At 42.6% G+C, this 17,189-nt stretch overlaps 1 protein-coding gene across 3 annotated transcripts in view; it reads left to right on the forward strand.

The window, feature by feature from the left end:
• The window catches only part of LOC129718289 (uncharacterized), a 35,721-nt gene that overhangs the window by 17,844 nt on the left and 688 nt on the right, over positions 1 to 17,189 (forward strand). Inside the window, exons 2-3 of one of the 3 annotated variants that reach the window (XM_055668918.1) lie at positions 5,252 to 5,734; positions 7,778 to 15,496. In XM_055668918.1, the coding sequence (XP_055524893.1) occupies positions 5,252 to 5,734; positions 7,778 to 15,464 (8,170 nt within the window). In that variant the 3' untranslated portion in view covers positions 15,465 to 15,496. Of the gene's footprint in view, positions 1 to 5,251; positions 5,735 to 7,777; positions 15,560 to 17,189 lie in introns of those variants that run through there. The other 2 variants (XM_055668907.1, XM_055668928.1) reach the window with 2 other exon arrangements.

Here is a 17,189-nt window from a genome sequence, read left to right on the forward strand (position 1 = left end):
GGTTTACCTTCACACGCATCGACGAAACTACCTATGCAGCATTAATCATAGTAACCCTTGAGTTAACAGAAAAAAATTGACAGCTCTATCAGTCGAACCCTAACCGTGATGGCGAAAACAGTGAAGCTACTCCGTTCCGAAGTTTTTGCGTTCAAAAAACGATACCCCGCCGCATCAAAAACGTACATCGTGCGTTGCTTTGTGAACGCCGGATACACCCAACGATAATAGATTGACAGGTTAGGAGAAAGAAGGTGTTTGATTGTCTTGGTAACGAAAACATAGTAAACAAACCTGATGCGTCACAACGTCGAAGGTTTCATCACAACGCACTGGTAGATATTGATAAAAAAGAATTTTGGGCAATAAATACAACTTTTGAGAAGAGAATTTTTATCCGTTATTTTGGATATCAATTTATAAACATCTGGTAAAGAGGAACGACAAAAGTTTTGAAAAAAAAACCCAGGTCATACACAACATAGGAAGATTTAACTTTAAATTTTAGGCCAAAATTTAACATAGACTTTAACCGAATAAGGCTTCCCAAAAAGTACTCATAAAACTAAATGAAATAAATCAAGAATCGGAACCAATTTTTATGCTACAAAGTGCCTAGTTTTCTTGCTATTTCTTTCTGTAATAGTACAACGATTTCGAAAATTACCGTGGTATCTCATCTGAACTATTTTATAATTAATAATTTTTCTCCTTACAATGTTTTTTCCATGTGTTTTAATCTGATGTTTATGCATGTAACGAGAACGATGGTTCCACCAGCCCATCTCTTGAAGGATCTTGCGTTTGATTGTCTTTGCATTTCTCAACCAACTATTAATTAGCTGTTAATTCCACCTGTGCCTTACGTTCAGCTCGCAGACTTCTATCAGACGGAGATCCGTTTTAGGTCGCGTAAGAATAGTTGGAACGGCTGAAAATTCTTTTGATAGCAAGACAGTTAGTATTTAAAATGATTATTGCCTTACCATTTTTAACAAGAAATGGTCTATGACCGACAAAACTCGACCCTCTGGTTTGAAGTGTTGGTAACACGCAAACTTTGCATCAGTTGACAACTGAGACCCACAAAATTGAACCCGTTTCGGGTTGGTTCATCCCATGGAAAACTATGCATGCTAACTGGGAGGGTTTTTCTTTCCGTATCTTGTATGATGAAATTTCACATGATTTCATTGAGTAAAACGGCATTTTAAGTCCTATGCACTCCGTCAACTTCACAGAAATGAACACACTTGACTGTTCGAAACAAACTTTGTGACGTAATACCCCCGAGCGCTTTGATCAGATTTCATGTTGGGCGTGTACATATAGGAATCATGCAACATTTTCACCAATACGGCGGTAGGTTAGGGCGCCGATCATCGTATGGAAAAAAGTGGCCAGAAAATTTAAAAAAACCCTATACAAAATGTTCACTTGCTCGAAAAAACACCCTGTGCGAAATTTCAGCTCAATCGGACTTAGAAATGGGGTGGCGCAAGCGATTGAAGTTTGGCCTTTTTGAAAACCGAAAAATCACCCATTTTATTTTATATTCATTCTTCACAATATTATGAACCACCCTATGCCGAATAAATGAACTACCCTAATGAAACATAATGTATTCGATGCTAGTTATAGTGTATATCATTATACAAGCTATTTCGAGAGACTAGTGATCAATTTCAAAAGATAAATTCTAATTATTCTGAACTCCGCCTGCCACAATTGAAAAAACAACTGAATCCCAGAGAGTAAATTTTTGCAAAAAAAAAGTTTTTCAGATGGTGTCATTTCTCGACGTTTCATGAAATTTTAAGTCATTTGGCACTAAAAAAAAATTTCGGAAACCGAAAATTTTTCGGTTTTCAAAAAAGGCAAACGCTTTGCGCCACGCCATTTTAAGTCCGATTGAGCTGAAATTTTGCACAGGGTGTTTTTTCGAGCAGGTGAACATTTTGTATAGGTTTTTTTTTGAAATTCGAGACCATTTTTGCAGGCACCCTACGGTAGGTATCTGCCTAACCTTTGTTCAATTAATATTGGGATACACCGGTTCCGGCATCTACAATATCTTGGCACTATCGGACATAAGATAACAGTCGGAGCATCGAAAGAAAGCCCGGCTTCGGACGGTCAACGACTTTGAGCGACAAGAAGCTCCAAAGAATGCTGTAGAGGAAGACCGAGGCTGCATCGTTGCGTGCCTTTAGCTGGGAGGCCAGTGGCCGTGAAAAAGGACCAGGCAAACGTAGACATACAAGTCAGGGAGCGGCAATCCCGTCCACTGCTCTTGAAGCTGCAGGTAATGATGCAACGGCAGCGGCTGAATAAGATGATCAAGTCGATTTTACCGCCAAATCGCGACGTGGCGGTGGTAGTGGACGACGAGACTATTTCACCCTGGATGGCAACGACTGACAGGGCACTTATACGAAGTAAGGAAGTGAGCTCCGTGGTAAAGTTCATTTCACACACCATGTTCCACAAGGAGTTGCTGCTACGGCTGACAATCAGCGAGACGGGGCTGTCAAAGCCGCTTTTTTTGCTCCGGGCTGGCCGTAAACGGGGAAATTTATAATACGAAGTGCCTGCCAGAAGTTGCGTCGTTCTGGTCAGATCCGGCGTCGGCCTACTACTCAAAGCGATCGTTGTTGGTACCAAAGTCACTTCGTGATCGATCTGAGTCAGTGAAATTACAAAACGAATCACGTATATGCAGAGCCGGATTTACGATTGTGGGGGCCCGGGGCCTAGTTTACAGTGGAGGCCCCAGAATAAAACAAACCCGTTTTTTATCGTACGAGTTAAAAACATTTATTTGTTATTGAAAAGTTACCAAAAAATTGCTAGAATTTTTTCTTACGAGTTTTTTTTTTGCAGAGAACTTATTGATTGAATAATCAACATTCAGCTCCTTCAGAATATTGTACTCTCAACCTAACAATGCTAAGTTTGACAGCCTTTCACTCTTCATAGTCGTACGCAACCTATTTTCAATCAGTTTCATCTTCGATAAAGACCTTTCTCCAGTTGCGTTCGAGATCATTAGGCTCAAATAAATAAATGTATGCAACTTCTTGAAATCCGGAATTTTTTTCTTGATATCTGAAAAATTAAAACCTACCGCAATTTGAAAAAAATGCGATCCGCAAGCAAAAATTTGCACACAATTTGAGAAAGACTGCGCAAACATAAGGCTACGCTGGCAATAATCTACAGAAACTAGAAAAAACTACACACTTCTGCAGGTCAATAAAATCTGCACACGGACTCTGAAAATCTGCATTTTGCAACGCAAATCTAGTATCCCTGATTCGGACAGGTAAACTTATTTTCGGAATCAACAGCAATGCATTAAAAAAACTTGTGGAATATTTTCTTTCCTGCTTGATCTCCCATGCGCGCTGGTTCGATTCAAATGGTGTGTTTATGTGTGTCATTCCAAGAGAATCGAAGGTTAACTCTTATGGATGTAGTTGTGATATTGGCGCTCGCGAAAAAATAACACTGAAGGAAAGTTTCAGATTGAAATGGTCTGTTCAAATTTTCTTACTGTAAATTGAACTTTTGATTGAATCTCGTTTTTGATAGAGAAAAGAACTTTTTCTCGTTTTGTGGGGGCCCCAAAAATGTGGGGGTCCGGGGCCCGGCCCCCTGGGCCCCCCCTTAAATCCGGCTCTGCGTATATGGCTATCTGGGATTACTTTACCATTTTCAGTGTACAATAATTCAGTAGCAACCGCTTTAAATGAATCAATAACGCCGCCTGCTACGCCCTTAATATCGATGAAGGAGGTTGTGAGGAAGAAAGTGTAACAATCGTTGTTGACAAAAATTGCGCTTACTTCTGTATCTCTACGACTGCGGTGGTAAGGAAGGATTGTGTCATCATGATAAGTGACTAAATCGGACAGTATTGCGCACGAGGTTAACTTATTATGATAACGAAAGATAACTGTATTTTTGTTAAACCCCGCGGTTCTATGTGAGCGGTGCGCGCGAAGACCATTTACTATCAAATGCATCCAAATGTTCGAATTATGCTCTCTGCGATTGGGCCTTCATCTTATTACATTTAATTAGAATAAAAAAAAAACAAATGTTTGAATGTTTATCTATGATTGATTGCACTTCGGCTGATGCAAAGCTTCCAATGACATGTATTGCGTATTCATCCGATAATTCCGATTTTTATCAAAAAAAAAAATGCTTCACCCTTCACCACCTTGTCATCTCCAAATTAACAGTATACAAATTAGTTCAATTTTTGTTCACGCGCAGCGAAACTCGTGTCCGCTGCATACTGCAAGAGTAAGGTGTTGTGTACTAGTCATTTTTGACTAGTCATACTATTATCAAAATACTTAATTCATATCATGGTTATCCCTTACATAACCAATTTCATCATTTGCTTTTTTGGTCCTGTTGTAATAAAATAATATTTTTATCTAAACCATATAGATTAGTCTGTTAAAAACACCGCACAAATCTGGCCAAGCCTAAAAAGATAGCAATTGCCATAATATTTCTCTGTGTGTGCGCTTGAAATGTAGTTCACCCAACCGCCATCATACTCGGAGGGGCGCCACATTTTTGTTGCTCGTATTGTTGGTTGAGTTGGATATCTATGTTTCAATAATCTAAGCTCCAAGGAAAGCTTGGCAGAGCACAAACTAAGCGTTCATGGCGATCCACCGTTCAAGTGTCAGATGTGCGGAAAAGTGTTCTATGCCAGCAGAAATCTGTGGCTACATCGAAACGTACACAGTGATCACAGGTCGCATCAATGTACCATATGCGAGCGAAGGTTCGCAAGATTTGCCTCCCTCAAGAAGCGCACTGATGGTGTACACTCCATAAAGTTGATCGTGCCAGCATGATCGAGTATACGTTGATTGCATCTCAGGTGTGTACTAACTGTACTGCGATGCCATTTTGAATACATAAGTCAACATCAAATTATGTAAATATTTTTTCCCAATTACGTTAGGAAATACATCCCTAAAATAGTCGAGACAAACCGATCTGCTGTCTGGTTGGGAAATTTTATATTCAAATTGTAAACTATGCACTGGAAACTTGCCCAATTAGTGCTCATTAATTTAATATTTTTTCTCTTTAGAGCCGGGAGCTTGTCTTAAGAAAACCCTGCTGGAAGAGTAGCTTGTAATTTATTGTTCACAAAATGCCTCAAAATCTTCCCATTAAGCGCATTCTCTCTGACGCTTTCTGTTCTGTTCTGTTGCAGCAACTCGGATGGTTTGGAAAAGCGCCATATCGATAATCAGGCTCGGAAAAAGTACGTTTGTGAATTCTGCAACAAGGAATATAGTACCAAAATCAACTTCGAGAATCATAGAAGAACTCACACCGGAGAACGACCGTTTGCTTGTGATATCTGTGACAAAACATTCAACACCGTCAGACGTTTGCAGTTCCACAAGGGTACTATTCACTCGCTAATCCGGAACTTCAAATGTGAAATTTGTGAGCGAAGTTACTTCCTGAAATCAGAGTTATTGCTCCACATGAACAAACACAGCACGGATTGCCCGTATAAGTGTCCCATTTGCGAAAAAACATTCGCAAGCAATGGTCATCTCGCGGACCATATGGCCAGTCACAGCGATGAGCGACCTTTCCAGTGCGACGTCTGTGGCGCATCCTTCAAAAGATCGAAAGCGTTGAAAAAGCATAGAAAGACCCACGGACCCGATCCCGCCCTAACAGGGTAAGTGTTCAAAAACTTTCCTTCTGAGTATGGTTTCTTTAATTTATACCAGATGTCGCCTTTCGAGCACAGAATGATCTTTTTGTGGCTTCATTCGATGTTCGTGCGTAATGCAAACGTTATCAGTTTGCATTTAAAAAATGTTCGACGACAATCTACTGAAAATGCTTTTTATTCAACGTCTTCCGCTAAAAATGCAACCGGTATTAGCTTGTCATGACTGCCCCATTAGAAAACTGTCGGAAATGGCGGATAAAATCACGGATACTTCTACTAATCCATTATCCGCAGCAAAAATAGAACAAAGCGAACCAGAGTCCAGACACGATAGCAAATTATTAGAGCAAATAGAAACCCTTACAGCGGAAATTTGTTGGCTAAACTTTCCCAGCCACAACCGAGGCAGATTTTTTTACAAAGTGCAACTTGTGTTGGTACCATCAAAAGTATAGAAACGATGCTCAACAATGTCGTGAACCGTCTAAATGGAATTCAAAAAACTTCCCACTGTCGTCGGCTGAAGTGGCAGGAGTATCTAAAAGCCACCGAAAAATAATCTTCGATAAAACAAACAATTCTCGCTTCTTATTCGACGTTTCAATTTGCCGGCTTCGAGGAACGACCGCGTGGAGGGTGTTTAAACTCAGAAACTGTACGCCGCCAACGGAAGTCGCATTCGAACGTATAGAACGAAATTGCTATCCAAGGATCTTGAATAAGGACGTCATGTTACCTGGAACTTCCTGATCGCTGAAGTGACGATACCAATAATTGGAGTCAATTTTTTGGCCCACTGTGGTATTCTCGTTAATCTCAAAAGTCAAAAACTAATAGAGGGGCTTTCCACATTCCACGTGGACAACTTTGGGGGGGGGTCGTTTCTTCAATTTCACTTTGAACGCGGTCGAAATTGTCGTAACGCTCCAAAAGTTTTTGCAGGCGCTCCTGCAACTCACTTGGAAGCAGGTTCCGGCTGATAACGGTACTTACATTTGCATGCTCCCATTTCACGCGCTGGAACAAAGGTCGCGTCGAATTTGCAACGAGTCCATATCTCATTGGCGATATATCCGGAATCGAAGGTTCATATGTTAATGGAGCAAATTCAAGTGAGACTATCGTGGGCGTAGAATCCCAAAACATTGAAGAAATACGTTTGCTTTAAATAAAACGGACTGTATATTCAAGGATTAATAAAAAAAACACGTCATGCTTTGTTAACTTTCTCTTTTGTATTGAATTCGCTTTGTATTCTTCAATGCTGTAACAAAACTGCTGTTTGCCAGCAACTATCTTGAAAACGAAGGATAATCCTTCGATGCACTGAGGTGTAAGAATCTACACGAACAACATCGATATTCAAACGCTCCATCCCCTCCAACGATCGCTTCGAGTATTGAGCCGACGCCAGATCCGGCCAGAACACCGCGTCTTTCCCCCATCGTACTAAAAATTTCCTCCTTAACCCCCATTCTCGATGATTGTTAGCCACAGCAGCCCCTTCTTGGAGAACTTGGTGTGTGAAAGAACTTCACCACGGAGCTCTCTTCCTTCGCGGAGGAAGTAAAAAAAAGAAGTGCCCTGCCAGTCGTTGCCAATCACATAGAATTTTTTTTGTATGCCTGAAGGGCATTGTGCGAAAACCACTGCGACAGAAATGTGTATCCCATGTGGCTGGCCCCGATTGCTTTACAATAATGACACGGTGCTCGAAGTCGAAGAATTGATGGAGTTGAGCTAGTTGGTTGTAAGCCCGTGCGCCAATTCGGAACTAAATGAATGATGAAACTAGTGACTAGTGATTGGTACTTCTTACTAATGTATCAAATAAATGGTCCAGTTCTGACCAAACGATTATTTAGTGTCTGAATAAACCTTTTTTTTTGAAAAATGGTTTTGCAGATCATATCATACAAGAAACTATCTTATTTATTATTTCTTTATATGACTCAGTGCTTCACAAGAAAAAGTTTTTTTTCTAAGAATAAAAATACTATAATCGAACTAGCTTTTACACTATCTGATATTTTTCTTCTATTCCAGCAATGCGGACGTTGTGGAATCGAATGCCACTGACGACGATCAGCAAAAATACACCTGCGATATCTGTGGCAAAGGATTCAGGACTGAAGGCTATCTCTCGGCACACAGGACAACTCACAGCGACGAACAACGATACAAATGTGACTTATGTGGCAAAGTTTTAAAAGATAAGATCAAACTTGGCCACCATTTACAGTGCCACATGGAAGCGAAAAATTTCCAATGTGAAAAATGTAACAGAAGCTTCTCCGAGAGAAAACAATTTGACAACCATATGAGACATCACATCACGGAACGTCCTCATAAATGTCCCATTTGCGCTAAAGGGTTTGCATTTCCGTATTTACTCAAAAATCATATGAGCGGTCACAGTCTTGAGCGATCATATAAATGCGATATCTGCGGCTCAGCATACAAACACCTTAGTGCTTTGAACTTTCATAGAAAATTTCACTTCGGGGCACATCCTTATCGATGTGAACTGTGCGGTAGCCAGTTTGGTACCATAAAAGGCCTTCTGCTTCATAGGAAAATACACTCGCTTGAAGCAGGTTTGAAATGTTGCTACTGTGGAATAAATTTTGATACTGAACAGAGCCTCATTGAGCACAAACGGATATCCCACGGAGAAAAGCACGTTTGCAGTATCTGTGGTGAAGAATTCGCTGAAAAGCACAACCTCAAGGTTCACCTCGCAAAACATATGCATCTTCGTCATAGCGCTGAGCGGCCGTTCAAGTGCGAAATCTGTGGCAAAGGATTCAGGACTGAAGGTTATCTCTCGGTACACAGAAAAACTCACACCGACGAACAACGATACAAATGTGACGTATGTGGTAGAGCATTTGCCAATACGATCAAACTTGGCCACCATTTACAGTGTCACAAGGACGAAAAAAAATTCCAATGTGAAAAATGTGACAGAAGCTTCTCCGAGAGAAAACAATTTGACAACCACATGAGACATCACATCACCGAACGTCCTCATAAATGTTCCATTTGCGCTAAAGAGTTTACATTTCCGTATTTACTGAAAATACATATGAGCGGCCACAGCCTTGAAGAAGTATTTAAGTGCGATATCTGCGGCTCATCATACAAGTCACTCACTGCATTGAACTTTCATAGAAAATCCCACACGTACCTCGGGGCACATCCTTTTAGATGTGAACTGTGTGGTTGCCAGTATGGTAGCATGAGAGGCCTTCAACTTCATAGGAAAATACACTCGCTCGAAGCAGGTTTGAAATGTTCCTTCTGTGGGATACATTTTGCTACTAAACAGAGCCTAACCAGGCACAAACGGACAGTCCATGCTAGTCACGAAGAAAAGCATGTTTGCACTGTCTGTGGTAAAGAATTCGCTAGGAAGCTAAACCTCAAGGTTCACATGAGACTGCACACCGGGGAGAGACCTTTCGAATGTAACATTTGCAAGAGAACCTTCCACATAAAGGAAAAACTGGTATATCATAACATCAAAGAACATGGTATAGAAAGTCCGCACAAATGTTCCGTTTGCAGCAGGGCGTTCCAATCCGGTGCTAATCTCGCACAACATATGCATCGTCACAGCGTCAAGCGGCCGTTTAAGTGCGAAACTTGTGGAAAAGGATACAGGACTGAAGGTTATCTCTTTGTACACAGGAAAACTCACATCGGTGAGCGGCGATTCAAAGCTAGCACGGGTCAACTCAACGTCCATTTAGTGGAACACCCCGGGGAACAAGTTTTCCAATGTAAAATATGCGACAAAAGCTTCTCCCAGAAGAAACAATATATGAACCACCGAAGGGCACACGACACGGCAAGACCCTATAAATGTTCTGTTTGTGCTAAAGGGTTTCGGTTTTCGTATCTACGCAGAAATCATATGCGCCGTCATAGCGATGAGTGGCCCTTTCAGTGCGATGTCTGTGGTGGAGGATACAAGACAGAAGGTCGCCTTGCGTTACACAGGAAAACACACACCGAAGAACCGAAAGTTTTAAGCAATACGGCTGAGCTTGGTCACCATGAAACGACCCACACGGAAAAGCAAATTTTCCAATGCAAAAAATGTGACAGAAGCTTCCTCCATAAGATACAATATTGGAACCACCGGAGAGTACACAAAACGGCACGCCCCCATAAATGTTCTGTTTGCGCTAGAGGATTTCGGTTTTCATATCTGCTCAGAATTCATATGCGCCGTCATAACGATGAGTGGTCGTTTCAGTGCGATATCTGTGGTGGAGAATACAAGACAGAGGGTCGTCTTTTGGCCCACAGGAAAACACATACCGATGAACCGAAAGTTTTTAGCAATACGGGTGAGCTTGGCCACCATGAAACGACCCAAACGGAAAAGCAAATTTTCCAATGCAAAGAATGTGACAGAAGCTTCCTCCAGAAGACACAATATAAGAACCACCGGAGAGCACACAACACGGCACGACCCTATAAATGTTCTGTCTGCGACAAAGGGTTTCAGTTCTCATATTTGCTCAGAGATCATATGGGCCGTCATAGCGATGAGTGGCCCTTTCATTGCGATATCTGTGGTGGAGGATACAAGACAGAGGGTCGCCTTTCGGCACACAGGAAAACACACACCGACGAACCGAAAGTTTTTAGCAATACCGGTGAGCTTGGCTACCATGAAACAACCCACACGGAAAAACAAATTTTCCAATGCAAAGAATGCGACAGAAGCTTCTCCCAGAAAATACAATATTTAAACCACCGGAGAGTACACAACACGGCAAGACCCTATAAATGTTCTGTCTGCGACAAAGGGTTTCAGTTTTCATATTTGCTCAGAAATCATATGCGCCGTCATAGCGATGAGTGGCCCTTCAAGTGCGATATCTGTGGTAGAGGATACAAGACAGAAGGTCGCCTTTCTTTTCACAGGAAAACACACACCGACGAACCGAAAGTTTTTAGCAATACGGGTGAGCTTGGCCACCATGAAACGACCCATACGGAAAAGCAAATTTTTCAATGTAAAATATGCGACAAAAACTTCTCCCAGAAGGGACAGTATATGAACCACCAGAGAGCACACAACACCGCACTGCCCTATACATGTTCTGTTTGTGCTAAAGGGTTTCGGTTCTCGTATCTGCTCAGAAATCATATGCGCCGTCATAGCGATGAGTGGCCCTTCCAGTGCGATGTCTGTGGTGGAGGATACAAGACAGAAGGTCGCCTTGCGTTACACAAGAAAACACACACCGACGAACCGAAAGTTTTTAGCAATACGGGTGAGCTTGGCCACCATGAAACGACCCATACGGAAAAGCAAATTTTTCAATGTAAAATATGCGACAAAAACTTCTCCCAGAAGGGACAGTATATGAACCACCAGAGAGCACACAACACCGCACTACCCTATACATGTTCTGTTTGTGCTAAAGGGTTTCGGTTCTCGTATCTGCTCAGAAATCATATGCGCCGTCATAGCGATGAGTGGCCCTTTCAGTGCGATATCTGTGGTGGAGGATACAAGACAGAAGGTCGCCTTGCGTTACACAGGAGAACACACACCGACGAACCGAAAGTTTCGAGCAATATGGGTGAGCTTGGTCACCATGAAACGACCCACACGGAAAAGCAAATTTTCCAATGCAAAGAATGTGACAGAAGCTTCTTCCAGAAGATACAATATAGGAACCACCGGAGAGTACACAACACGGCACGACCCTATAAATGTTCTATCTGCGACAAAGGGTTTCAGTTCACATATTTGCTCAGAAATCATATGCGCCGCCATAGCGATGATTGGCCGTTCCAGTGCGATATCTGTGGTGAAGGATACAAGACAGAAGGTCACCTTGCGGTACACAGGAAAACCCACACCGGTGAACTGAATTTTTCTAGCAATACGGTTGAGCTTGCCGACCATGAAACGACCAACACGAAAACGCAAATTTTCCAATGTAAAGTATGTGACAGGAGCTTCTCCCAGAAGAGACAGTATATGAACCACCAAAGAGTACACATCACGGCACGACCCTATAAATGTTCTGTCTGTTCCATAGGCTATCAGTTTTCATATTTGCTCAGAAATCATATGCGTCGTCATGGCGATGAGTCGCCGTTCCAGTGCGATATCTGTGGTGCAGGATACAAGACAGAAGGTCACCTTGTGGTACACAGGAAAACCCACACCAGTGAACCGGAAGTTTTTAGCAATACGGTGGAGCTCGCCGACCATGAAACGACTAACACGAAAAAGCAAATTTTTCAATGTTTAATATGCGACAGAAGCTTCGCCCAGAAGAAACAATATATGAACCACCGAAGAGCACACAACACGGCACGTCCCCATAAATGTTCTGTCTGCGCCAAAGGGTTTCAGTTTTCATGTTTGCTTAGAAATCATATGCGCTGTCATAGCAATAAATGGTCGTTTCAGTGCGATATCTGTGGTAAAGGATACAGATCAGAAGATCGCCTTTCGGTACACAGGAAAATCCACACCGGCGAACATAAGTACACATGCGAAATATGTGGTGAGGTTTTTAGCAATACGGTTAAACTTGGCTACCATCAAACGACCCACATGGAAAAGCAAATTTTCCAGTGTAAAGTATGTAACAGAAACTTCTCCCAGAAAATACAATATTTGAACCACCGTAGGGCACACAACACGGCACGCCCCCATAAGTGTTCTGTTTGCGCTAAAGGATTTCAGTTTTCATATCTGCTCAGAAGTCATATGCGCCGTCATAACGATGATTGGCCGTTTCACTGCGATATTTGTGGTGAAGGATACAAAACAGAAGGTCATCTTTTGGTACATAGGAAATTACACACCGGCGAACATCACACGGAAAAGCGAATTTTCCAATGCAAAGAATGTGACAAAACCTTCTCCCAGAAGATTCAGTATAGGAACCACCGGAGAGTACACAATACGGGACGCCCCCATAAATGTTCTGTCTGTGCCATAGGGTTTAAGTTTTCATATTTGCTCCGAGATCATATGCGTCGTCATGGCGATGAGTGGCCGTTTCAGTGCGATATCTGTGGTGAAGGATACAAGACAGAAGATTGCTTTACGGCACACAGGAAAACACACACTGGGGAACCGAAAGTTCTTAGCAATACGGGTAAACCTGTCTGCCGTGAGAAGACCCCCACGGAAAAGCAAATTTTCCAATGTAAAGTATGTAACAAAAGCTTCTCCCAGAAAATACAATATAGGAACCACCGGAGAGCACACAACAGGGCACGTCCTCATAAATGTTCTGTTTGCGCTAAAGAATTTCAGTTTTCATATCTACTCAGAGATCATATGCACCGTCATGACGATGATTGGCCGTTTCACTGTGATATTTGTGGTGAAGGATACAAAACAGAAGGTCACCTTTTGGTACATAAGAAAATACACACCGGCGAACATCACACGGGAGAGGAACTTTTCCAATGTAGTGTATGTGACAAAAGCTTCTCCCAGAGGAAACAGTATTTGAACCACCGGAGGGTACACATTACGGCACGACCCCATAAATGCTCCATTTGCGCTAAAGAGTTTAAGTTTTCATATTCGCTCACAGCTCATATGCGCTGTCACGATGATGATCGACCGTTTAAGTGTGATATCTGCGGTGAAGGATACAAGACAGAAGGTCGCCTTTTGTCACACAGGGATACACACACCGGCAAACATAACCCGGGAAAGCATATTTTCCAATGTAAAGTATGTGACAGAAGCTTCTCCCAGAAGAGACAATATTTGAACCACCGGAGAGTACACATTACGGCACGACCCCATAAATGCTCCATTTGCGCTAAAGAGTTTAAGTTTTCATATTTGCTCAGAGTTCATATGCGCTGTCACGATGCTGTTCGACCGTTTAAATGTGATATCTGCGGTGAAAGATACAAAACTAAAAGTTGCCTTTCGGTACACAGGAAAGCACACACCGGTGAACATCACACGGGAGAGCAATTTTTCCAATGTAGTGTATGTGACAAAAGCTTCTCCCAGAGGAAACAGTTTTCGAACCACCGGAGATCACACATCACGGCACGACCCCATAAGTGTTCTATTTGCGCCAAAGCGTTTCAGTTTTCACACTTGCTCAGAAATCATATGCGCTGTCACGATGATGATCGACCGTTTAAGTGTGATATCTGCGGCTTGTCATACAAGTTCGCCAATAGTATGGTCGTTCATAGAAATACCCACACGATTCTGCAGCTGAAGTCTTTCGAGTGTGACTTGTGCGGTGCGCAGTTTACTCATAAAAATAGCCTTAATGCTCATAGGAATATACACACACTCGAAGCACGCTTCAACTGTTCCCACTGTGGAATAAATTTTTCCTCTAAACACGACCTAACTAACCACAAACGAATGTCCCATGCTGACGAGCCTCAGCAGGAATGTAACGAAGTAAACCAAAAGCAGATTTGCACTGTTTGTGGCAAAGAGGTAGCTAGCCCGCGTAACCTCAAGTTTCACATGAGACTGCACACCGGGGAGCGGCCATACAAATGTGACCTGTGCAGCAATGCTTTCAACACAAAAGAAAAACTTGTCTACCATATAATCAAAGAACATCACACTGAGGGTCCTCACAAATGTCCCGTTTGCATGAAAATGTTCAAATTCGCCTCTAATCTTGCAAAACATATGCGCCTTCACAACCTTGAGCGGCCGTTTAAGTGCAACGTTTGTGATTCTTCCTACAGATCGTCTAATGCGCTAGAAATCCATGCAAAAACGCATATTCCGGTTTTTGAAGAGAAACCGTATCCGTACAAGTGTGGCGTTTGTGACGAAATGTTCCAGACGACTACAGAATTATCAACCCACCGCAAGGTGCATGACAACGATGAAGTAGTCTCCTCACTTGAAACAATCCATAGTGTAGACAACGAAGTGCAACTTGAAACTAGTGACCCACAAACGCACCATCCATACAAGTGTGATGTCTGCAATGAGGTTTATTTTACCGAAGAAATGCTTGAACAACATCAAAAATGTCATAAGCTGGAACCGGAGGCGGATACTGCAAACTTACAAAACCACATGTGCGATATTTGCGGCAAAGAATTCTCAGAAAAATCTTCCCTTGGGGTTCATATGCAAATTCACACCGCGGAACAACCATTCGAGTGTAACGTGTGTGGCAAATCTTTCAATCTAATTCAAACGTTAAGAGAACATCTTTCGCTTCACGAGAAAGCGCCGAGCAAGGAGTCCTCCCACGAATGTCTGGATTGCGGTAAAACGTTCATATTCAAATCTAGTCTCAATGCGCACCGAAAAGTCCATATTCCCAGTTTCGATAGTAAAAATGGGAAACAATCACTCGTCAACAAATGTCAAGTGTGCGGTTCAACCTTCCAAAGCGAGAGCCAGTTATTGATCCACGTGCAAACGCATTGCCTAATAGCTGTACACCCGTGTACGACTTGTTGGAAAGAATTCCCAAATCGCAGCAAACTGGAGGAACATATGCAGTCCCACAGCGACGAGCGTCGATTCGGCTGCGATATCTGCGGCTCGGCCTACAAGTCACTCAGTAGTCTAAAGGCTCACCGTAAAACGCACCTCTCTCTGGTACCAAAGCCCTTCGAGTGTGATTTGTGTGGTACGCGATTCGTTCATAAAACTTCTGTCAAGCTGCACAAGAAGGCTCACTGCAAGAATCGAACGCGCAACGTTAAGGATTCGATACCAGAATAGGAATCAAATGTCTCTTTGAAATTAGATGCCTAGTAAATTTATTTTTTCGATTTCATTTTAGAATTAAATATTAAAATACATTGTCTGAAAAATCATGGCTATTTAGAACCATTGGGAAAGAACAAATATTCATTGTTTTCAGTGCACTCAAAAGTGTAAATGAGGTTGTACATGCAGAAACTTTTTCTTTCAAAAAGCTGAGAAATCTTAATTTTAACATCGTACTGTTTCCTTTAAAGCGACCTGCAAAATAAACCCTCTAGTGCCCAGTGCCGCCTTTAGACGGTCTTCATTCGAACCTCTAAAAAGCTTCAATAAGAACTTGAAAAATGTTTATAAAGCTTCATAGTTGATAGAGGGTTAAGCTGATCTAGTTCTCGAAGGGACTAAGGGCATCCTTAACGGTGCGCTTCTATACCCCGTTTGGCAGCGCTCTCTCATCACTTCACACCGTACCGGTCGCTGCTAAACGCGCTAGAGAAATAGTAGCCGAGCTTCCGGGAAGCATCGCGCTCTCAAATTTAGCAGCCCGATAACAGCGCTGCTAAAGGTTTATGCTGGATGAAACGTCAAACTGAAACGATAGCAACGACCGGTGTGAAAACAGGCGAGTGAACAAAATAGCCGCGCTGTACACAGCCGCCATAACAACTTAAACGGTACCGCACTGTTAAGGATGCCCTCAGACGATCCATTTATACACTGGCTTGTTGTACGCGACTCTTTACCGCCTGTAGTGGTTTGGTTAGCAAGTCCGCCTCTTTCAGCTGTGAGCATTGCTAGCTTAAGTAATGAAGATGGTAGAGATTGCTGGAAGCCTTGAACCGCTGGCATTGGAAATAGAATGCAATGCCTACAAGAAGGGTTTGTCGTAGGTTACTGTCACACCCAACCCCCCCTCCCCGCAGCTGCACAGATAGGCCATAGACCACCCCACCCTAAAGCACGCAGCCCGCCACCCATCGGTTTTCCAAACACCAATACCAAACCTAGAGCAGGCGAAAAATAAAGGGGTGACATATGGAGTGGAGAGATTAAATAGCGCGGCTAGGATTAGTGGTGCGATAGTTTAGATAAGGTCAATGTCTTAGGGCAAGGAGGAATGACCTGCTGTAGCCACAACACTCACTCGTAAAACAGATTCAAAAGTGAACGGTCGCGATCTGTGAAAATTTTAAGAGTGAGAAGACAAGGAAATTCAAAGACAAAAAAGTGTGTGGCTATTGTGAACAGCAGGTAAGGCACTCTCTTTACCCCTTAACCCCCAAAATACGCATATTCCCCAGAACCCCGCTGTTTTACATTTAAAAACCGTTGAGACAGTCAATCCACGTTGGACTCATCACCGGCGGCTGAAGACGTCGATCAATGGACATTTTGGCGGCAAAGGCAGTGTGTGTGGACAGTGTGCACGGTGAAACGGGCCCCGGAGCTAAAAATAAAAATTGTGAACGCATAGAGACTCTGACAAGCATTTTCCTGGAACCGCGAAATTTCCCTTAAGTAAGCTGACCCTGAGGCAGTTATTCAGGGAGTCCCTTTAGTGTTGCTAAGGCTGGAGAATACTTACACAGCTCAGATGGGCAGTATTGTTACGACTCGTTCACGAACTAGGTCCTTCACGAAGCTGTACTTTGTGTCGATATGTTTCGATTTATTCTCATTCCGGTCCGATTTTCTTAGAGCGATGCAGCTCTGCTTATTTTCCCAGACGATTAGCGGGGA

This window comes from Wyeomyia smithii, chromosome 1 (genome assembly GCF_029784165.1).
Source record: "Wyeomyia smithii strain HCP4-BCI-WySm-NY-G18 chromosome 1, ASM2978416v1, whole genome shotgun sequence".
NCBI lineage: Eukaryota > Metazoa > Arthropoda > Insecta > Diptera > Culicidae > Wyeomyia > Wyeomyia smithii.